Here is a 23,353-nt window from a genome sequence, read left to right as displayed (position 1 = left end):
GCAAGATAGAGCTTCAAATGTAAGTCACTTGTCTTATCTTGCCTGCTTAGAAGGAATTATTCTATTCATTTCTTGGTCGAAATGATTTAATAGCTTCTATAAATGGCTCAGTCCTTCCGGAGCTCTCTGTGCCGGAAGATATTTCGAGCTTTTGATGCCAAGTTCTCATTCTTCGTTGCCTCATATTGTCGCACTACAGTGTATAGATCCTAGGTCAGCCGCACCTAGGTATCGCACACGTATAAAACATGATAAGAGTCTCCTTTGCCAGCAATACCTTCCAGCGGTCTCATTTCCTGTATGTGTTTAACCTTCAATTCGGCGAGCTTATCGTAAGGGCGTGAGAGGAAGATGATCAAAAAGATGGTAGTTTGATGATGGAACAGGTGTGATCAATTGACCAAGAAACGAGAACAAAGTAAATAGGGAGAGGTCAAAGCATAAAGCAAGAGATTGCAAGGTGGAAACAGAGAGTGAGGTCTTTGAGTGAATGTAAGAGGGGAGGAAGATGATGACTAAATTGCACGGGATTGGGTCGACATATGAAAGGGTCAAGAGGTGAGTAGGTTAAGAACAGACTGATGACAACAGCTGGATAAGACCTGTCAAATTGTTCAAGAGGAACATTGTGCAAATTAGTATGCAAGAAGAAATCGAAAGGAAAGAGTAGCAAAGAGTGTCGGAGATCAAGATTACTGTAAGTCGCAGATGAGTGAATACTGAAAACTGTTGACAGACAACCTCTTTTTCTTACCATCTTCTTGTTTTGAACCCTAAATCCCCGCTTCTTTGTAGCTTGTGAGATTTTTTGGTATTATGAATCGGTCATTATTAGACCATCTTCATGACTTCTCTTTACGATAGCAAATGGCCTACGGACTACTTTCTGATTGTCTTTGGTTCTGGCTTAACTAGATAGTCATCAATCAACCTGAACATTTCACAATACATCCATCAGCTACTTCTTCCCAATCACCTTACCACCGATCCAAGGATTGAAAAACAGCACTGCATTGACCATTTTCATTGCGGCCACAATATATGAAGCTACAACTGGCCTGTGGAATTAGTTTGAGCAATGTACCCCACCTTGCTCGCTACAGTCCTTTTGTCTATGCGCGAGGTATCCATAATCTCTCGGTTTTGGGGCGAATTTCGGAATCGGATAATTGCCGGTATCCATGCATGGGTTTACGAAAGTGATTTTGAAATTGGATCTACCACCTGCTAAGGGCTACAGATGGCGACTTTCTGGTAATGATTGTCCCTGTTGTGGTTGTACCTGGTTTGAAAGAACCATCAAGCGTTAGCTGGGGGCCTGGGGCTTTCAATTGGTACTGGGCAATTTATCGGGATCAAATTCACGCAAATTGATCCCGTGGTTTGCTGGGATGGGCTTGCATGCGGGGGCTTAAACTTAAAGAAAGGATGATACCCAATCCAGATGTGGTCCGCTTTGCTGGGACTGGATATTATTTGGGGGCGAAAAGATCTCGGGGCTAAGACGCGTCATCTAATGACATTCATACTAGGAGGTCTGCGTAGAGGCTATAGACAAGTGTCCTGGCCCCTCATCTTTAGTGGGTTGTTTTTGCGCTTGATTCACTTGATAAGACCGAGATCGACAATAATGCCGCGAGGTCCTGTGATCAATACGCGAATCGATCTAAATAATAGGAAGACAGCCGAAATTGAGTAAAATTTATTTGTATTGGAATATTTGTTTCTATATTATGCATGGTTAATACTTGTAAGAGTCCATATCCTCTTATCATGCATCATAGCACATGAAGCTCAAAGCCATTATGGCGGTAAAGACCTATCGTAGCCAATATCCCCATTTAATAGCCTCATAGAGCGGCTTATCTTCTCTGACGAGAGATGTCGATGCTTCGGCCAGTGGTGCCTCAACAGAGAATATTTTATCGGGAATAGGCGCCTTCATAGTATGCAAGGATGACAACGTGGGAAAGTGGATTTGGGGATCAAAACTTATCAATACCATAGCCTGATTTCCAGCTGGCACACCTGCACACCGTACAGAGTAGATAAGAGAGCGTTCATCTGAGATGGCGCATACTGTGTTTATCCGTGAATCTGGGCAGAGGAGGCGACGTAGTTCGGCTGGTGCATCATCTGGAGGCCACATGTAGACACCACGAGAGACGAAACGCTCTTCTGAGCCTTCGACTGGTGAGCCGTCTTCATTATATTGTGTTGGCCGGAAGAGGAGTCCCGATGGGCCTTCATCGCCCTCTTCGTCGATGGGGCACTTGCGCTTTCGGGAGACGGTGCGGAGGCGGAGACGGTCTTGAGATCGGAAGCCGTCTGATTGTAGGGCTGGGTCATTTACGAGGTCAATGAAGGTGGATGCGGCGAGATTATAGCTGCGGTGCTTTGTGCGTGCGGCGATGAACTCTTGTCTTTTTGTTGGGTCGTGTGTGGATTCGTACTCAGCGTGGTAGTCACGACGTAATCGCTTTTCTGGTCGGTGCTCGTTGCTGTCACGAGTGGACTCTTGACACTCAGAGGTTTCGCCTGAGTCGCTAAATAGTATGGGTGTTGCTTCCTCCCCCTCGCCGTACCTGGTGAGTAATTCTTCTGGTGTTTGAAGGGCTTGGGTATAGTAGGTGCGATGATTTTCACTTTTGCCTTCGGCGTACTCCCGGCGGCATTCTAAGATAACCGGTCGGCCGGTTACTTCATCAGTGGTAATTGAAAGATCGGTCCAAAGCTCATTAATAGGACCTTCGCAGTGCTCGCGACGCCATATACTTCCACTCCATTTACGACGATTCTGACGTGGGGCAAAGCAAAACCAATGGTAAAACGAGGAGTATCTTTCATCCTCGTCTGAAGTGACTTGGGTGGATACTACATAGAGATGCTCGTTGTACATCTCAAAACAGAGAGATTGGCCAAGATCGCCATCCACAATCCGCGTGAGCGTAGGTTTCATCGGCTCAAGAGTGGCGGAGGTCATGTCCATCCCGTAGACAGTCCATACGCCATCGGAGCCACCGACTGCTGTAAATATGCCGTACCAAATATAGGTGCGGCTGTGTCGGACAAAGACCCGCGCCCCTGCAGGGATCCACTTTTTGAGGAGCAGGCGGCCCTTTCTGGGGTGATGTAGCCGGTTGGACATATCCATGGCTAACAACAAGTCATCCTGATCATCGTCGGTATCAACCCGAAATACGAGGATGCCATCTGCATATCGCAGCAACGATACCCGATCGACTGCATCCGCGCCCAGCGGTTCCGAAGTCAAACGGCGGAAAAGGACTAATAAGTTCAAGACACGTTCCTGCTTACTCCCAGCATGCACGTCCAGGAGGCGGATTTCATGCCCCACTCGGTAGCATAGGATCCCTTGATTGTAGAGAAACTCGGCCCCATAGGCTAGGACTGAAACAGAATATGGCGCAGCTGTAGCGACCGCTTCATGAATGTCAAACCGATGCCCAACAGCCTTGCGGTAGGTATAACCGGCCTGATGTAAGGCCAACTGTCCCTCTTTGCTGAATAGGAGAACGTTCTGCGAGGGGGTCAGCTTTCGCCCCGCGGGCGGGGGCATGTATTTCTTTGCTTACCTCTACCGTTTTGCGGGCGACGAGGTCACTCTGGGCAAGATCACGAAGGGCACGGTTGGTACGGCTCAGATTGATAAAGTCACGATCATCCAGTGATGTAGCGATTTCGTAAAAGATGTCAAATGGAAGGGAGTCGAGACTCCTTGCAGCCGGCATGGCTGTGAAATGGGAGAAGGGAAGGAACAATTAACACGAATTCATGTTGAAAGCTGAAATGGAAATGACGAGAAGAAAGAAATGGCATGGGTGGTTGGGACTGATTTAGGAAGACGGGTGGGACTTATGAGGATGCTACTAGTTGAGCCTCATCAGAGGGGGCAAATTTAGGAGAGATTCCGTAGATAATCCGCACAGCCCCCCAGGCCGTGATCGGCGCTCGCACAATTTAGTCCAAGGTTTTGGCCAGATTAGAATTCATTGCATATGATATAAATTGAGTTATTTAACCTGGTATTCCAGCATATTGGGAAATGATGCGGCTCAAGTCGCGGACCCTGCTTTGTGATTGGAAGGTGAAATCAGCCTCCGAAGCGGCAAGGGGCGGGAATACGAAGAAGCTCGGGGGTAATCATTCTTACTCGTCCTGAGCATATTTGATGAGGCTCTTTTCGCTCAAATAGTTCCATTCTGTCCTTCCCTCCCCACTGTATGATCTTCATGCAGGTGTGGATCTTCCACGCATGTGAGACCCGGACTCGTGTGATTGTCAACTGAGTTCCATGTTTACGGACGCTGTGGCCTCTCAAGAAATTCGGGCTCGGATAACGCGGTGTGACTGCGTGATACGACCCCACACCATCTGGCTTTAGTCTTTCTCTCTTGCAGGTATGGACAGCCTTGCTTGAACAAGGCTTCAGATGAATCAAAAATTGGTCACGTAACCACGTTACGTCTGACTACGTAAGCTATTTTTAGAGCGTCATCACGCCTCAGGCATTCAAGGATGACTGTTCGGAGATCTTACATAAGATTGTTGGGATTGTTTGTCTTGAAATTCTGGAGTCACGGATTTCGTGCTGCGCAGATCTCCCTTGTCTCTCTATACCATTAGGCTTCCACTAGACACACGCTAGATCTGTAGCCGGCCATTTCGGTCACGTGATCTACTGCCACTAATATCATGCCAAGACCGCGGAGTTCCGCATAAACATTGTTGCCTGCAGACTCGTAGGGCTGAAAGTTCCATGGAACATTGAAGCCGAAAGAGGCGCCGGGCGTAGACTATCCTTGGCTGCGGCATGTGTATTTTTTTCCTTGTCTGTCGGTTTCCTCATCAAGCCTTCTAAACTACTCTGTCCTATATCTCCTATCCGGCAAGCCTTGCCGTGATTTCCTAAGCTCATTAACTCCGATCTGCGCGACCCACACCCAAGTCAGCCAGCCAGAAAACCCCCCGACGAAAAAACTTCTTCCTTTAGAGATCCCACTTCCTTTGTTTTCCGGTTCTTGAGCTTCGCTGTCATATCATCATGTATTATCCTCCACCAGGACCCCCTCCCCCTCAAGGGCCTCCACCGTGGGGTTATCATCAACCTCCCCCAGGTCAGTGGGCCCCGCATGGAGGTCAGCCCTACGGCCATCACGGACCGCCGCAACATCACGCTCAGTATTACCCTCCCCAAGGCCCTCCGCCCCCCGGGTCTTACAGCCATTCGCCGCAACTCCCTCCACGACCCTATAGTCATTCGCCACACCATTCCGGGTCTTACGGATACCATACGCCATCCCCCCAGCCATCACCACAACCGTACGGCTATCGACCTACATCTCAGCCCTATCCGTCGCATCAGCATAATCTTAGTAGTTCCCGCAATGGTAGGGCTTATAAACATATATTATTGGCTTAAGCGACCGATTGACTGACTCGGGCAGATCCTGGCCGCTCCTCTTCACCGCATGTGGCACCCCCGCCTCCCCCAGAATCTCCAACATTTCGGGTCAGGGGCGCCGTCCAATTATCAGTTCCAATACTCGGCCTGTACGGGACGTCGCAAGGCTCTTCTAATCGGAATTAATTATACCGGCCAGCCAAACTCTTTGCGCGGCTGTATCAACGATGTCACCAACATGTCCACTTTCTTGCACGAGCGATTTGGGTATCGTCGGGAGGACATGGTCATCCTAACTGATGACCAGAAGAATCCGATGAGCATCCCAACCAAGCAAAACATTCTTCGCGCGATGCAGTGGCTCGTCAAAGATGCCCAGCCTCACGATTCACTGTTTATTCACTTCTCTGGACACGGTGGCCGTACACCGGACTTGGACGGCGACGAGGACGATGGATATGACGATGTCATCTATCCAGTCGACTACCGCACAGTCGGCCATATAGTAGACGACCAAATGCACGACATCATGGTCAAACCCCTCCGGCCTGGTGTGCGACTGACCGCGATTTTCGACTCATGCCACTCAGGTACCGCATTGGATCTACCGTACATCTATTCGACCCAGGGTGTCCTCAAGGAGCCTAACCTGGCCAAGGAGGCCGCGCAGGATCTGTTCAGCGCGATTAGTTCCTACGGACAGGGTGATCTGTCTAGTATGGCGAACACGGCCATCGGGTTCTTTAAGAAGGCGGCCAATGGCGGACAGGCGCGTCAACGCACTTTGCAAACCAAGACATCGCCGGCCGATGTGGTTATGTTCTCGGGATCTAAAGATACACAGACCTCGTAAGTGCGGGGAAGCGGCCCTTAATTTTAGCAGAACTAACCCCTTTCTCTTCTGCAGGGCCGATACGTTCCAGGACGGACAGGCGCGTGGAGCCCTCAGCTGGGCATTTATCAAATCTTTGAAACAATGGCCGCAGCAATCTTATCTGCAGCTGTTGAATGCCATTCGGGCGGAGCTCGACGGCAAGTATACTCAAAAGCCGCAGCTGAGCTGCAGCCATCCTCTTGGTAAGTTTCTGTGTTACCATGAACGTGACCCTGGCTGACTTCGAGATAGATGTCAATTTGCGCTTTGTTATGTAGATCACAGGTTTCAAAGAAATGAGGAACGATGTCATGGCCCTTCTGTCATTCCGTACTCCGTAGGACTCCGCGGTAATCCTCTCTTCCCTGCAGTAATTTATACGGTATTATGTAGGTGCATAGGGGGGATAGGATTTATCCTGATCAATCCCCTCTCTGTTGACATGAAAAATAGACGATCTCTTGCGGGGGTAGCCTACAGTGGATAACTGAGACCAATGGCCCACGATTCAGAACCCCTCCACGGACCTCGTGTGTTCTCCAATGCGATGTGGTTTGTCAGGTCTTCCCTCGGCCCCATACCGACCCACATACACAACTCTCATCCTCGAACGCTGGAGACCTTAGCGAACCCTTTTTACGTCTTCTCAAAGAGGGAATTGTGAAGACAAAAATCAGCCGTTTATTTTCTCACGCGGGAAGAACTCTGTCCGAGGTCATTTCGCTTGGCACCAACCCAAGAGCTGGAGTATTGCACGATTCCCCTGAGCGGGAATCGATCCAATTAAAATATAGCGGCAGAAGATCCCGGTGGAACCGTGAGTACCCACGGTCCGCTTTTCCCATTTGCTTTCTCCAAGATCCTCGAAGTTTGGAACCACCACATTGGCGTTCACATTTTGCGTTTCGGTGTGTGGCTTGGAGATCTCGGGACCAAAGTTTAAAGAGGCGTTTTTAACTGCCGCGTCACGTAGACAATGATGTGTCAGATTCCAAGACACATTGTGGATGGGATGATCTGATACGGGTTAACTCCGCTTAGATTGAGCGGGTCTCGTAAAAAAAAAAGAGAGAAAAAAGGGAGAAAAAAGTCCCATTTCCCCATTTCCCCATTTCTCGGGAATTGTACTCTCTCTCGCAGTGATCTTCGTACATTATCGTCACGATTATGCAATACCTCTACGGGACGTATGTACTTCACTCTAACCCCCACAGGATCAGGGGCGGACGTATACATCGAGCGAAATGAAACAAAATTACAGTCATCTATGTGTTACACGGGACGGCGCCTCGTAGCTTGCGAACTAAAATGCTCATTCCATGTCTTTGATCCACTTTTAGTGCTTTTAGTCTTTTTCCGAATGGAGTCTCTATGCTTTTTGGGGATGAGAATGGCACCTTTCTCCGACCCTGTGGGCATGTCCTAAGTCTCTCTCCCTCTCTCTGTCTCTCTCTCTCTCCCTTTTATAGAGCTTATACCCCCACCCTCCCCCTTCTCCCTTCAAAACACATATCACATACCCAACCGACATCATGTGGGCATCATCCGCCACAAACAGCTCCTACTCCTCGAGCGTCTCCTCTTCAGACCCTCACCTTCCCTACCAACACCCTCAACCAACATCTACCGTCTCCCTTCCTCAAGCCCGCCGAGCAATGCCGAAATACCGCCGCTTCTACTCCTCCCCCATGGACGAAGGAGACTCAACTCCCATCCAACTCTACGGCCTCGAACGACGTCCCAATTCAATCATTGAGAAACCAAAACTCCTACGCCGCGTCTCCCATGCACTAGACGATATCAAAGAAGACTTCGCTTACCAACTCGCCGATCCATCCAGCACAGCCGCAAAGCTCAAGCGTCGCTCTACTTTCCTGCTGGATGGCTCGCTCGGAACCACCTCCCCCCGCCCCGAGACAGCAGACTGCCATGGCCCTAGCTCGCGGCGTATGTCTGTGTTGTCTGCTGCGCCACAGCGTGGACTGAGTCGGCGACTCTCGCGCAGACTGTCTATTTTCGGTGGTCGGAAGGTTGGTGAACGGCCTTCTACAGCTAGTATTTCTACGCCAAATTTGATTGGTTCTTCGGCTATGAACTAAGCTGCGAAGAGCATTGAAATTTTTGGAGAGAAAAAATCAATGTCTATATTGGGAAATCTGAAACCAATATAGACATTGATTAATGGGCGGAGCGGTCGGGTCAAGTGGATCCATGGCATGATTAATGAGCCAAAAATTACCGACCTCGGAACACAAACACTGGAACCGAGCTCGAACTGAATCATGAAATTATTTCCCGGAATCAATCTTGGGAACAAAAAGAAGCCGATAGATCGGCTCTATGCTGCTACTTCTTGCAGCGACGATCATTATATGTCGATAGACACACACATGCAATCCGCACATGGGAAAAATCGGTGTTTGGGTCTTGATTCCGGGTGGAGTACTCTTTATTGTCATTATATCCATGGTTTGGATGGGGGTTTTTTGCTTTTCGATTCTAAATCGTTCTCTTTGTTTTTCTGTATCCTTGTTTTGAACCACACATTACATGGGTCAATAGATACCCAGCTAATATTGTCCGTGTCCTGGAAACTGTATTTATTTTTGCAATTTGGTTTGGGTCGCGCATAGCTTGGTGTTTGGGAATGAATTTTACTTCTGCCAATATTCAATGTTTACTCGATAGGTCTCAATAGTTCATACATAGTAGCGGGAATTCGTGCTACCTGCGGGTCCGGTAACCTAGTCGACGCTTCCCTACATGATGCATGTCAGGGACTATAATAAACTACCAAAATCCTAGGCAATGAACTCTATCGATAAGTAGTTCCTTCACTAAGTTACGTGCATGAATTGTCTCAGCAATCGGTCATCGGGCATGACAAGCGGGCGCCACACGCAGCCGCCCGCAGTTGCGGGTGTGGACCGACGTGCGTCAGCAAACGCCTCGCTAAAAATAAAGAATGAGCTGAAAAATTTTACGTCGATCTACCGGGGCAGTGAGGGGGAATTCCATTAGTATGTTGCATACTTGTCGTTCTTCGGTAGTTTTTAGTTCTTATCGTGGCTTGTGGCTGCCCGGAAGCACTAGTCTCGAACCGTTCCTCGCTTGTATGCACCTCTGGAAAATGGGACCTTTCTTACTAGTGTATACCGGGATTGTCACGCAAGATTGAAATGAATCAAAACAGTGGCGTTCTTGATATTTACTGTTGGCATTATGCTTCCAGATATCCAGCCGATCTTCAACTCTAATTGTAATCCAAACTTAAACACGTCTTCAGTATGATGTTTATGCTTGTAGATCAACGGCTCCCCTCTCCCCGCTCCACTAATCCCCCCACTAAGTGTATTCCCACTGGCTCGGTGATAGGCAGCTTCACGCAATCACACCATCTGCGCTTGACAGGACTTATCCGAGATTGTGCCGAGGGTCTATTCTCGGATCTGTTGTGCACCTCGGGTGGAAGCACACGTCAGAACTGGAGTACCTAGTCCACTATTATGAAACAAGCTTTTCGTGGGTGTATTCGTCAACGGAGGCTGGGATGCATGTGATGTGTCCGCCATTTGTGGAATTGGTCGGTGCCTTGCGTGCCGCATGCGGGTCTTTGAGGCTATTTATGTTCCGTGGACTAGTTTCTTTTTAGTGCATGAGATACATGGTCTTACGAAGCTTCGTGCGACGTAGAAATAAGCTGAGGGAAGAATCTTTTAGTGAGATTCAGCTGAGGTATTGCGTAAAAATTAAAATAATAACAGTTGAGGGAAGCAAACAGTCCTGGTGCTCCTATTCTGTAAGCCCACGATGGTAGGCACATTTCACAGCTGCCGGCCATTACCACTCAAACGACCTTGTTATGGGGCTTGATATTTGCAAGGTTGGACCCAGTGACTCTAGTCTCCTAACCATAGACTGCGGCCATTCGAATCCAAACAGAAGTCAGGAGTCAAATCATACCGGAGAAACAGCTAACGCTGGAGCTATCAATTCTGGGCGGGCCTAGAGCACTAGGTATACACAATTAGAGAAGACATTGAGGGTTGAATTATTGGAATTGTTGTTATTTTGCCTATACCTCCCACCCAGAAGCCTTTTAGCGTTTTTGAAAACTTGAGATAATCATCAAGATCCCATCCTTTCGGCTCACAGACCTGCTCCCCTGTATGTCAGTAGGTGACCCTGTTTTGAATGACTCGTTCCAGATCACCCGTCTTGTAAGCAGACATCGTGGCCTTTGCATTGGGAACTTGCTCCCCGAATATCCACTTACCTCTAATTTTTCCAGCATCTTATACAAGTCGAAGGGTCATTTTGCCACAGCAAAAAAGCGGACTGGTGCTAGTGCCCAACTCTCCTCTCGAAACTTATACCTGTCTTTTGTTGTGCCTTCTAGACCTTTAGTAGATCTTCCTATATAGTGGGCATGATACCAGTGTCCATTTGCTCTTAGCATCGTGCAATATGGCCTTCAATGTCACAAGCAAGTGCCAATTCTAACTGACACGAACTCTCCTATTTGGACATACTTATCATGAAGTGTTGTCACCTGCTACAATTCAAGCTCTCTGTAGCCACGGCTTGTAGCTTGAATTCCATCTTTTTGTATTTATACCTGTCAGTGTCGTCTTCCTCGTTCGGAGCCTTCTTTGCGGACTTTGGCTTTTTCGGTCATCCTGGAGCCGGCTCATTTGCCTTTCGTTTTCTGAAAGTAGGTGGCGTCTCTGAGATAGAAGAAATCAAGAAGATTTGTCGAAGTGCACTCTAGCGAAGGAGCGCGCGGAGACAGCCGAAAATACATGCCTTGAAAATTTGGAGGGCATGCAGGAGAAGAAGCGTTTTTGGCGGACTGCCCATGGCAAATGCGAATCAGAGCTTGCCGATGAAGTCCTTACTAAGAAGAAATGTGAAACTTCCAAGAGTGAATTAGCACTCCAGGTGACGAAGCTCAATACCGAGATAAGCGGCGTTCAGACGTCCCTGACGAGCCTCAAGAAAGAGCACGATAAGCTCCAGAGCTCATACAACACACTTGAGTCACAATGTAAAGCAGGGGGAACCGGCAGAATTTGTCGAGCTGGTCTTTTCAACGTTGGTATGTCCACACAAATACGTTCAGTCGTTTTGAGCTGAGGCTAATCATTTCACAAAAATTAGGATCTCAGGATGATCCCTGCATCCTCCCCGCAGCTTCGAACAAAAGGTTCCAGATCAATTATGCCAAGTGTCATATTACATCAGGAGTTTGTTGGGATTGAGTTAATTCTGTTTTAGTGGATGACCCGGGAAATTGGGACCTAGACAGACCAAGCGATACATCTTTCCAATCGTGTGCGAACAGATGTGCCAATGCCCCACGCTGTGTAAGATTCGCGGGGAATACCAACAACAAGGAAAATTGGTGTTGGATGAGATCCCATGGCAAGGGTCTCAAGCCAACCAAATACTCATCGTATAGCTCTGGACAACTCCTGTGATATATAGGAGCTTCGACTACGCAGGGGAAGAGCCAGTTGATTTTTAATAGCTTTCAACTCAGTATCCAAATCAATCGTCCCTACCTGATGTCGCTGAGCACGAGGCGCTTTCAGGACCCAGACCGAAAATTGTTTCTCTTCAGCCTTGGTATAGGTTTTTCCCTTTTTTATTAGGTTTCCCTATACTATCATCCTAATGCAAAGGCAATTCAGTTCATCATCAGCCCCCCAAATTTGAGATTCGGCAGCATGGACCATACGTCAATTTCTTACTGTATCATACTTACCAAATTTAAAAAGAGTTGCTATTTGTACCTCGATTTTGCTAATTGTACCCCCTCACAAAATGGCCATCCAGTTTCTGACCATGGCCATCCACGAAACCATCATGACCTCAGTCTTCCCTCCACTAACATTCCTACTTCGCCCCTCTGGCTCCGTGGCTTGTGCATTCTTTATCTCTTTTCCGGAGTCTTCGAAGGGCTAGGCAAAGATTCCTGGTGACTGGGGAATTTGGAATGCCGTTTAATCGCATCTTGCCATGGTTGGTCCAGTCGCCCCATACGTATGAGAGCGCGTCATATTCGGTGGAGGATTTTGGCTTGATACTTATGACTTAGACATGACATTGGATTTCAGAATCGCCATGGCCAGGATGGAGGGTCAATAGCCTGGTCTGGTTGATTGGGTCTATCTTGACAGAGGTGAGATCATTTGAGGGTGGTCGTTGAAATGGGTTTTTGGCCATGGTGGGCGTTCTTGATATTGAAGTTTGAACATTGTAGATGAAATTCCCGCGAAAACGGGAAAGACTTGGTTTTAACCACTCAAATATGCAACTCCTTTATAAGCTGTTCAAGTAAAATAAGCAAAATGTGGACGTGATGAGCTCAATGCAAGCCAAGAAACCCCCACTTCCTAATGGAAACAAGATCTACAGAGGAATAGGCAGTGGGACACAGCCGCTGCAGGATATGAATAAAATTTACTGCAAGGATTTAAGCTCTTTTGCCTTACGCATCTATAATTAAGGGTTGAGGGCCATGCATAGGTTCTATCGCAACGAAATGGTATGTCTTTTCTCAACCGGGCAGTGCCATTCAATGCAGGTCAGAATATTGAGAGTCATAATTGTTCTTCTGGATAAAGTCTATATCAGCTTTGAAGCACTAAATCATTTCGACATTTTCAACGGTCGCGTTCGCCGCATAATTAGCCTTAATTTTGAATTTCAACTGGTCCTCATCCACGATTTCCCCTTTCCGCAACTCAATCTCTTCAACATCCCAATTAGAAGACACATATCTTCCCGAAAGAAAGCTTTTATCGCCACTCGACAACCACACAGCAGCACCTCCCACCAGCTCGGGAGTATCGAGCATAAACGGTGCAAGGAATGGCACACTGCGACCCATATCCGTTGGCACGATACCCGGGTCAAGACTGACGGAGGTAATGGAGGGATGCTCGGAAGCAACGTAAGCCGTGAGCTTTGTCAGGGCCAACTTTGCGAGGGAGTATCCTCCCATACCGGGTGCAGTTCCATGAGCAGCGAGGGAAGTGATGGTGACAATCGTGGTTGATTTGGTAGGCGTAGCTCCGGTTTCTTTTAGAAAGGCTTTGGTGACGTTGTAAGTTCCTTTGATGTTGATTTCCTGCGATACATTGATAAGGTTATGTTGGCATTTGATGATGAAGTTTTAGATCTCACCTGGCATTCCCACCATGAATCCAACGATGAGTCAAATGTGCTCTCGAGTGGAGAGAGATTACCCGCGTTGTTGATCAGGACTTGCGGAACACCGGCCTGTGCGGTGATATCCTTGAATGCAGTTTCCACAGCTGTCTGATCCGTGATGTCGAGTGCAAAGCGAAGGACTTTGATACTGGGGTCAATATCGTTGATGAACTTCTCCGTTTCTTCCAGGCCACTCGCTGAGCGGCCGATGAGTGCAATGACTGCTGCTCCAGCTCGAGCAAATGAAGCTGCGAAGGCCTATAGTAATTGTGAGCAATGTACACATTTCAATTGCAATACGGGGCCCTTACCAAGCGTCCTAGACCACGACTCCCACCAGTGATGACGACTACCTTGCCCGTTTGAGCCAGCTCTGGTCGAGAAGGGTCAATAGCAGGATACTTGTCCCGGTAATTCTTGACAGTGAAAGCATTTCGCTTCACGTCTTCGTTGACATCGAGGTCAGCCATGATGAGATTTGGTCAGATGTGATAATGTGAATTGGAGAAAAATTAAATCAAATTCAAGGAAATACGCAGAGAACTTTCCCTGGCTTTAGGGCATTTGTTAACAACGTGGGGTCCATAACCTTTCCTCATTGGGAAGCGGGGCCGGGGGCCTGTGATACCATGCGACGTGACACCAAAGGCTCCTGACTCGTATGATTTTGATTGCGGATCATGACTTGGTATATTTTTCATCTCAATGTAGTAGGCCGTTGTATTTCGGCACTGATAATGTGTGCAAAAACTTGCAAGGTTGTCGCCAAAGTTTGAGAATGTTACGACTGCACCGAGATCTACACTTAGCATGTCCATTACCAAAGCTTATGTTTGTCTCGTTTAATATAATGCTGCTAAGGTTTTATCCCATCAACGATTTCCAGACGATAAGATGCCCAGCATCAAATATGACATCATACAGAACTACAACCCATCAATCCATTCCTATGCAAGGTCAGCCGGAGCAAGATCCGAAATTGTGGATAATGCACATCGCAAGTTTAGGGCAAGCCGCCTGTGCATGTTCTTATTTATCTCTTATAGATATTGAGCAAGAGTATTCGTTGTAATGTTTCATGAGATTCAGAGAGGCGATAGATATTGCATGTATCGAGTATATGTAGGTGGTATAAAGTAGAAGTAAGCAATAAAACGCCGAGAAAACACCAAAGGCGCAAAGACATAGAAAGGAAGCAAACCAGGATAGCAATTCCAAAGCCATCCGGAGTATGATCTCATCAAGAGAAATCCACAAACCAACCATTATTTCCCCAATTGCGACGCCCAAGTTAAAAAAGAAGAAGAAGAAAAGCCTACCAAAGTGTATCGCATGAAAGCCCGTTCATGCTGGCAGGGAATGCAAATGCTCTCGCGTTGCACTTTTATCGTGTATAACCCCGCTTAGAGGACCTGCCCCCGCCCCCTGCATCCCTGCATCCCTGTACCCGATTATAAAGTCACGCTCTCCAAATCACGCATCACAATCCCCATCTGCGCTCGCTTCGCCGCCTCAGCCACAAGACTAAAGTCCTGTAAGAACGGTGCAGTTGCTGTGGGACCACCGAGGTCGTTCACCTGGTGGGGGTAGATATCGGTGGCGGGCTGCGTAGCGGGCATGGTTTCCGATCGTGGGATTGAGTCGGAATTGAGACCCTGTGAAGCGACTGGTATCCCAGACGCACTGGAAGCGTTCAGAGCTTGCGCAAAGGGTTGGCTTTGGGAGATTGAGGGTGCGGCGCCGATGGACGTAGACTGCAGCGGGGCAGCGAAGGCTTGCGGGGCGGGTTTTGAGGCCATGTTGAAGGAGTTTGGCGGTTGAGAAACTGCACTGGCTAGATTGGTGGCAGGAGCGAAGGATTGCATGGGTGCGAATAAGGAGGTAGAAGCGGGGGCTTTGGGTGGATGGGCTGATCGTCCAGGATCCATGCGGGGCAACTACTTTATGTTAAAGTAGCCGTGATGGGTCGGATTGAGTGATGGTGTGGACTGTAGGATCAAAGGGTTTGAATCTGCAAAGATGGCCAGGCGGATTCGTTCAGACGAATGGAGCGTAGCGTTGTGTTGTAGCGTCGTAGCCCCCAATGACGGCACCACTGGCAATGAACCGGGGTGAAAAGAATCGGAGAACGAATCGACGATGGTGGATGGTTGCGGAAGGGCGGACGAGTCCCAGGTCGCTTAGAGAGTGACGGTCCGGGAGATGGGGAGCAGCAGTCTGGGAGAAGAAAGGAGAAGAGTTTGGCTTCGACTCTGGAGAAAGGGAGAATTCCCGACGTGATAGGTTTTGCGACTTCCCAGTCGATCCCGACGATTACCCGCGCGGTAATGTGACGGTATCTCCACTCCTCTCCACACAGTCAAGGTGGCAAATTACGGTAAACCCGTAAGTTGCCTCGGCCGGAGTGCGCGACATGTGTATAGGATCGAGGGAAGAACGATTATCAGCAAAGTTCATCTTTCTGGTTACTCTTCCTATTGGTCGCCACCGTGTTGATGCAATGTATAACCGGAGCTTTTGCCCGTTTCGAATCTATCTCCTTCACTGCCGCGATAAGCATTTCTTCCATCTGCTGTATGCACGACACTTGATAAGTCCGCAGTATGTCTCTCCAGATCGATACTTACATGTAGGATGCACTGTACTGTAGACTATTGACGTAATTAAAAATCACTTCCAAGGTCCTCAAGGCCGTATTCCAACGTGCATACACCTGCGTTCCTGTTACGAACCTCCCCACATCTTACCTCGTATCCTTGCCTAATAAATGTCTTCCCCATTTTTAGATCTGCAAAGCAAACCAATCTCCAAACTCAAATTCTAGGCAGCGGGGGGCGCTTGTACTTAGATGGCTTGGCCGTACAGATACCCCTACGATACCTTTGAACCGCCGACATCGACAACCATTGAATTTGCTTGTCATCCGATTGGAGAGAGCTACTGTATCTAGACCCGATAATAGCCAAGCGAGGGAAGTTTTCCCCGGCTTTTGTCCGATGGGCTTTTACCCGACGTCACCTAGCTTGCCCACATGGAGAACGGCGGTCTTGGCACGTTCCGAACCCCAGCTTCAATCATCTTGATTTTTATTGGACAGGGCAGTGCGATTATTTCCATAGATGACTTTTACGGTGATCATGGTAAACATGTCATGAAATGGATTTTTAGGTAAGAGGTTGGTCTACCAGCGCTCCAAGGAATTTCACCCACAAATCTGAGTACTGATCGATATCAACATCCGCTAAAAAACGGCGTCAATAGTAATACATACTTTTGGTTGACAAAACTTCGCAATGACTTCGAGTTCTTGGTTGCAGTAGGCCTGATGGGAAGGGTGAGGTAGCTTCTTAATCATCTTCACAGCTCGCAGCCTACCCGGACCTTCACTTGACACATTGTTCAACCCAGATTGTCCCAAATGATCCTGCGCCCAGTATCTTCCTCGCTCCCAGATCTCGACCTTTGGCCGCCACCTGCCACCTGCCACCTGATTGGTCCCTTGGAAGTAGTCAGGTTCAAAGGCATGAGGTATGGTGTGAGGTATCATCCGGTTGTCTCAGAGTTCAGTTTCATGTCATTCACAAGCTCTGTCCTCGCCATTGTTTGTCACAAGCCGTGTAGAGATAGTTATAGGGAAAGAATTCAGCGCTCTCGCTCTCGCTCTCAGCCGCCCTGCACTGACACGCCGAGAGTCACGAGGAATAAGCATATAGCGAATAGTACTGTATGCAAATGGATCTAGCCGCATGATCATCCGCCAATAGACACTGTCTGCCCGGTGTACTATGTCATGCCAGATGTGATTTGGACGCAGAATACGAGGGCCTCCCGACTCTAATGCGATGTAACAAGCGCTCAGTTGACCAAAGAACTTAAAGCACCAGAGTCAGGTATGCATACGCTGGACTTGAATTTTGGCTGCACATTTAAATTGGTCGTCATAGAAAAATTTGCTATGGTAGTAGCAGTGGTAAAATATCTCTCGGCTCTATCATAATGGAGCTCGATCGATTTATGCAAATTCATATGGTTGCCATAGATTAATATTACCATAATTGGTGTTGACCACGAAATCCTAGTCCTATAAACCTCCCGAGGCCAAATCCCACCATAATCTACTGTCGATCGCGGCTGTCCCGCAGTCACATGGTCAACCCCGCGCCAAAAAAAAACTCCGCTACACCAAACACCACGCCACAACAATGCCAGTAAGTGCTTCTGGAAAAGCCCTAAAATAACCTTGACTAACCTCCCAGCTCGTCATTCTAACCGGGTATCCCTGCTCCGGCCTCACCTACCGCGCAAACCAGCTTGCCGCACTCCTCGAGACAGCGCAAGATGAACTCTTCGCAGCCACCGAGTCCGCGTCGCCTGTCACGCTAAAATCTCGATTCAAAGTCCACGTCATCGCATCGCATGACGCTTCGCACCCACGTACCGTATACGACCATGCACGGACAGAAAAGGAGGCCCGAGGCGTGGCCTACGCCCGAGCTAAGCGCGTGCTCACGCGGGACAGCATCGTGATATTGGACGGCATGAATTATATCAAGGGATGGCGGTATCAGCTTTGGTGTGAAGCTAAAGCTGCTGGAACAACATGCTGTGTGGTATGATGGAACTTTCCAACCTATTCGGGGTATCCAGGCTAATCATAATATGTGGAATAGGTCCATGTCGGTACGCCAGTTGACCAGTGTGTCGCAAACAACGATGCCCGACTACATCGTCAAGCTTCGGAAAAGAACGCAGACGAGACACAGACATCTCCTGCTTCAGACGAGTCCACGAAAATCGACAACGAAGAGCCATACCCACCCGAACTCCTGAACAACCTCATCTTCCGCTACGAAGAACCATCAACCCACAGCCGCTGGGATAAACCCCTCTTCACAGTCCCTTGGGCAGACGAAACACCCCCAGTAGCAGACATTTTCCACGCTCTGTCGGGAGTAATCCTCCCCTCAGCCCAAGAACCAACCATAACACCCATTTCCGACCTAACAACCACCTTGAACTCAACATCTCTCTCCTCGGCCGCAAGCGTCACAACAACACGAACAACATTCACGCGCGGCGGAACCGCAGTCGGAGGAAGCGGGAGTTCAAAACCTCGTATCGTCCCTCACCAAGCTACAGTCCAAGCCGTAGCAACGGACCACAGTGCCCTCTACGCAATGGAAAAGAAGACCTCGGCTGTCGTTAGTGCCATCCGCGCATTCACGCAGGCTACGCCCTCGGCGGAGGTGGCTCTGGCGCAGAGCAAAGATGGAAAGGGGATTGAGGTTTCTGTTCCTGATGCGCAGGAGAAGATTTTTATTCCGGCTCATGTTGCTACTACTGGTACTACTGATGAACTTGCGGGGCCCGGTGGTGTTTTGGCTTTGCCTAGGTTGCAGAGGCTGAGGAGGCAGTGGATTAGTTTGAATCGGGTCTATATTGGGAGGGGACACGGGGCTGGGCAGGGCGGTTTGGCGGCTGAGCAGATTGGAGATGCTTTTGTGAGGTTTTTGAATTCGACTTTTGGGGGTGAGGATGAGACGTGATTTGTGGTGACCTATTGCAAATAGACCTGGGATGTCGATGTTCATAGAGATAGATGGAGATATTCATGACTTATGAGACTAAAAGCAGAATTATTGAGTTTGAGTGTTATTTTTGTCAGGATTACGACTTTAGGGCTTCTAGCTCATTCTAATGTTGAGATGGATGTACAATGTCTTGTCTACGGGAAGTGTATTCACATATAAATCAATATATTGTCAAAATAAACTCCATCTGTCGAATAAAACTGCAAATCAAAATTCCTCACAATCCTCCTTTTCAGTTTTCTTCTTTTTCTTTTTCTTTTTCTTTTTTTTTTTTTTTTTTTTTTTTTTTTGTGAAAGCATGGCTCCTGTCCATGCTCTTGATTTCCCTCGCTATCACATTTCAGTGAAGTGAAGGTTGGTGCTCTTCCATGGTCTATCTAGCCACAGATTCTAATGAGCATCCGGGACCAAGAAATACTAGCAGCCGGAGTGCCCGGCTCCAACATGCACTATTTCCCGTTGTTTCCCTTCGGTGCCAAGAGGCATCCAGGTCTGGAGCAGTTGCTCCGACGTGAGTGCATATTACAATGCATCCGTACGCTCCCGAGGGTAGGTTGGTTAAACAGGTTATTCCGGAATTCGAAAGCAAGCGCGGAAATGCAGCAGTTTCGTCCAGGGTATGAGGGTGATAGGGGAAAGGATCCTTCCGCAAAGATTGAAAACGATCATGGCTGCTGGCATCCTTATTCATCCATTAACATGGAGGGGTGGATTACAGAGCCTTAAGAAGAAATCATTCAAGCGGGCATTCCATTTGGCATGTGGCTGACCTGGCTGGCCTCAATCTGACGGAAGTTCAGACCGAGAGTGAACAGCTCTTGGAGGCTGGCGTTGACCTTCTCGTGCATGGAGATATCCTGGGGGTTGATCTTGGTGAGTTCCTCAACCAGACGGGAGCGGCAGGTGTAGTAGTTGTGCTCGGCTGTGCGCAGGCGCTGTCCATGCTGGGCGGAATTGTGGGTAGCCTTGACGGGACCGGTGTGGGAGTGAATAGAGCGGGTGCGCTTCATGGTCGGGGCCGGGGTGGGACCCGTGACGCTTCTTCTCTTGCGGCCGGTAGTGGAAGTAGGGGAGTCCTTCTTCTTAACTGGAGCAGCAACCGGGGAAGTCTCAGGTGAGCTGTGGCGCTCGGAGGAAACGTAGTCGTGAACACGACGCATGTGGTCGTACAGGTTCCATCTACGGGGGAATCCATATCCGGGAACGGAGCGCTCACAACCCTCCCACAGGCAGAGGTGAGGGTTATCTCCATGGCCATGTAATCCGTGGGCCTCGCGCTCGTGGCGGAACAGGCAGGCATTTGAAGAGAAACGCAGTTGACCATCCATGCAGACTGGGACCTTGCACCGGTAGGGCTTCAGGTGGGAATCCAGATACTTGCTGTAAAGGAAAATCGGTTAGCTCCATGATTCGTCCAGATCCTTTATTATGAGGAGAACTTGCTGGTAAGCGCATTTTTGCGTGGTGGGTGGGTGGTTGCAGGGCTTGTCTCCATTGGCGAATGGACAGTAGTACTTTCCATCATTGTGGGTGGGAAGGGAATAATAGTGGTGCTCTCGCGGGTTGCGAGCTTCGGCTCCATCCTTGGATCTCTGGCGGGCTGGCTCTCTCATAGGTAGTGGTGGAAAGAAATCAGATTCGGCCTTAATGTTGGGCTGCGTAACGCCAGGCAAAGCTGATCGTCGAGATTGTTTGGTGGGTCTGATGGTTCTGTTGGGGTATGAATTAGAATTTCGGGTCGATTTGTTTGTTTCCACATTCATTTCTATGGACCTACCTTTCAGGGTCCTTCTCGTTAAGAGTGGTGTTAGGGAACAACGGCTCCGTTGGATTAAGTCCATGGTTGCCATTAGGCGATGCAGTGTAATCTCCGAGGAGTGTATCATCATGGGCCAAGAATGAAGGAAATCCCGGGTGGGAGCATGAGGATGTGATGGGAATGTCATTGCTGGCTTCCGTCAGAGGCGGAGAGACTGGCACAGTCTGGAAAAGACTTGATGAGAGTTGGTCCAGGGTTGTTCCGGGGTAGTGGCCATCTAGCATCATAGCATTCCATGACTCGTGGCTCATGAAGTGGGCATCATCCGTGTGGGAGCTGTGAGCAACAGAAAGAGCATCATCCGGTGTGCTTGACTGTGCACCACAAACATCATTATCCATGGAAGATAGGTCCACAAAGGAGTAAAATCCATCATGGTCATGCAGGTCTGAGACTGCTGGGAAGTCCACGCCTGTGTACATCACATCATTTGGTCCGACCGTGGGGGTCATGAGCTGATGAGACAGCGAGAAAGAAAGCATTTGCACCTGGGGAGATTCCTTGGAAGAGATGGCCTGATCGAGGGATTCTGTAGTGTTCATATTCCATTCTTTCATGTCCTGGGGATTTCCGTGGTTTGTGGCAATACTAGAGCACAAGGACGAGTTGTCCTGGCTCGATAATTCATCATCCTGGAGTGTTCTTGAGGCCATATGTGACATTCCGTGGACCATGGAGTGTCTAGACTGAGAAAGAGAACCCCGCTCGGGGTCTGTGCTGGTCCTGGGAGACATTGTGTTGTGTATATTTGTAGTCACTGTAGAGAGAAAGCATCATCAAGTCAGTAATCTACACCGTCATGTCTAAAGTTTGCAGAAAAATAAAGAAGAAAGAAAAGAAAAAAAAAAGACAAAAACAAGAGCTCCGAGGTCCAGAAGAAGTTAAAAACCTATGATCTATTAGCTGAAGTCATTGCGGTGAGACCGGCGGCTTGACGCACCAAAGTCACAATTAGAGTAAGCAAATCCAAGCCGGAGGCGTCGTGTCCTAGGATAAGTTCATGTCGTGTATCGAGTCCAGGTATATGGTAAAGCCTATTGCCAGTTGTGTTCTTGGAGAAAGGTCGTTTGTTCATCAAGGCCAGAGCTACTAGTCGAAGTATCATGCAGCAGAATCAGGTTCCAGGGAGTCAAGTCAAGATAATCATTTCACGGCAGGTCAGCTAGGCTTGCATGACCGGTTTCCATCAAGTCAGTGGGCCAAGGTAAGTGTTGAATTAGGTAGATCATTCCATATGGAAGAGCAACATTAAGCTCAAAGAATCCTGGGATAGTTTGTAGAAGGCTCCTTACGGCCGCGAAGGGACCATGGTAAAATCATTCCAGGGTTATTTCATTATTTGTCCAGAGTAGGTAATCAAAGGTAAGCCAGGGCGATAAGGTCCATTCAGTCATCCAGGGAGTAAAGTATATCCATCCACATCACACCAGGCTTGGGTGAAGGGAGTCCAGGGCAAGTTTGCAAAATCCAGGGGTATAAAGGCAGTCCAGCGGAAGTTTCAATCAAGTGTGCAACATAAACAGCACTCGAAAGAGCCCCTCACCTGGCAACCGGTACCAGGGAGTATCCATGATAAAGAAACATCATTCTTTTTGGGCTACCAGGTTGGTAGAGTAACCAGTGAGGATCACGGTCAAGTCAAGATTCAAAAGGTCCATAGGTCAAAAGGCTCTGCAATGGCCTGCAGTTGGCGGAGTCCATGGTAGAAGGCAGGTTGTCGAAAATACAGTGGCAATGGTACAGGTCCAGTAGAAAAGGAAGCGCATGGGAAGATAAGAGTAGGAAGTGCAAAGAAAATGTGATGGGGACTACCTGGTAATTTTCAGTCACGAGAATGTGATGAAGAGAAGCCTGGGGGAACAACAAAGCAAATCCTGTCCAGGGTAATGTGGCAAGAATAAAAAAAAAATTCCTTAGGGCAAGATAAACCAGGCAGATGTTGTGCGTAGTAACAATAAGGGGCGTCCAAGGTCCAGAGACTGATTGGCGTAGGGTATATCGTGAAGGGGGTATATATTGAAGGACAAAGCACGATGGTCAAAATTAAACCAAGTCGTCAGATGATGGGTATCCGAAGTGTTATAGAGAAGAAGGAAAAAGGAAAGGGAAAAAAGGGGATCAGCAGCCTTTTTAGTACTAGAAAAAGGGACACCACCGGTCTTCGGAGTGGGGTGGGGCCAGAACAAAACATGGCGCGTGTGCCAGAGTCGCAGACTTGCAGTGTGCAGCGTAGTGTTGGCACCATCGAGGGCCAGTAGATGGCCAGTGCTGAGGACTGGCGGTGACGGCATCTGCAGACTCGGTTTGCGAGTGGACGCCCCCGAGTGGATGGAAGGGAGGGGATGTTCTAGCGGTGAGCCTAGCCAGCGTCTCCATAGCTTGGCAATGTACGTAGACGAGTATGATTGGTGGCATACTGAGGCTGA

General features: G+C 48.5%; 7 protein-coding genes across 7 annotated transcripts; 3 read left to right on the top strand and 4 right to left on the bottom strand.

Moving 5' to 3' along the window:
- Nucleotides 1-1,819: 1,819 nt before the first annotated feature.
- fbx15 (F-box domain protein) lies at nt 1,820-3,752 on the bottom strand (the record flags this gene model as incomplete). Its single annotated transcript, XM_057117458.1, has 2 exons — nt 1,820-3,541; nt 3,597-3,752. 2 exons carry the CDS (start codon nt 3,750-3,752, stop codon nt 1,820-1,822), a joined length of 1,878 nt encoding a protein of 625 aa, XP_056970493.1.
- A 1,401-nt stretch (nt 3,753-5,153) lies between these two features.
- On the top strand, nt 5,154-6,577 carry N7484_007070 (caspase family protein; the record flags this gene model as incomplete). Its single annotated transcript, XM_057117457.1, has 4 exons — nt 5,154-5,411; nt 5,469-6,274; nt 6,333-6,502; nt 6,552-6,577. The coding sequence occupies 4 exons, from the start codon at nt 5,154-5,156 to the stop codon at nt 6,575-6,577; spliced, it is 1,260 nt and encodes a 419-aa protein (XP_056970492.1).
- A 1,254-nt stretch (nt 6,578-7,831) lies between these two features.
- On the top strand, nt 7,832-8,398 carry N7484_007069 (uncharacterized protein; the record flags this gene model as incomplete). Its single annotated transcript, XM_057117456.1, has 1 exon — nt 7,832-8,398. One exon carries the CDS (start codon nt 7,832-7,834, stop codon nt 8,396-8,398), a length of 567 nt encoding a protein of 188 aa, XP_056970491.1.
- Nucleotides 8,399-12,948: 4,550 nt separating this feature from the next.
- Nucleotides 12,949-13,987, bottom strand: N7484_007068 (SDR family NAD(P)-dependent oxidoreductase; the record flags this gene model as incomplete). The annotated part of the gene is made up of 3 exons (XM_057117455.1): nt 12,949-13,434; nt 13,491-13,775; nt 13,829-13,987. The coding sequence occupies 3 exons, from the start codon at nt 13,985-13,987 to the stop codon at nt 12,949-12,951; spliced, it is 930 nt and encodes a 309-aa protein (XP_056970490.1).
- Nucleotides 13,988-14,968: 981 nt separating this feature from the next.
- N7484_007067 (uncharacterized protein) lies at nt 14,969-15,445 on the bottom strand (the record flags this gene model as incomplete). Its single annotated transcript, XM_057117454.1, has 1 exon — nt 14,969-15,445. The coding sequence occupies one exon, from the start codon at nt 15,443-15,445 to the stop codon at nt 14,969-14,971; it is 477 nt and encodes a 158-aa protein (XP_056970489.1).
- A 2,274-nt stretch (nt 15,446-17,719) lies between these two features.
- N7484_007066 (putative RNA polymerase II Elongator complex associated protein Kti12) lies at nt 17,720-19,063 on the top strand (the record flags this gene model as incomplete). The annotated part of the gene is made up of 3 exons (XM_057117453.1): nt 17,720-17,725; nt 17,774-18,127; nt 18,188-19,063. 3 exons carry the CDS (start codon nt 17,720-17,722, stop codon nt 19,061-19,063), a joined length of 1,236 nt encoding a protein of 411 aa, XP_056970488.1.
- Nucleotides 19,064-19,845: 782 nt separating this feature from the next.
- Nucleotides 19,846-21,661, bottom strand: N7484_007065 (putative C2H2 finger domain protein; the record flags this gene model as incomplete). The annotated part of the gene is made up of 3 exons (XM_057117452.1): nt 19,846-20,484; nt 20,548-20,818; nt 20,886-21,661. The coding sequence occupies 3 exons, from the start codon at nt 21,659-21,661 to the stop codon at nt 19,846-19,848; spliced, it is 1,686 nt and encodes a 561-aa protein (XP_056970487.1).
- Nucleotides 21,662-23,353: the final 1,692 nt, after the last annotated feature.

The sequence above is a fragment of the Penicillium longicatenatum genome, assembly GCF_028827895.1.
Source record: "Penicillium longicatenatum strain IBT 33135 chromosome Unknown contig_4_segment0_segment0, whole genome shotgun sequence".
Classification (NCBI taxonomy): Eukaryota; Fungi; Ascomycota; class Eurotiomycetes; order Eurotiales; family Aspergillaceae; genus Penicillium; species Penicillium longicatenatum.
This window is presented reverse-complemented; position numbering and strand designations above follow the sequence as displayed.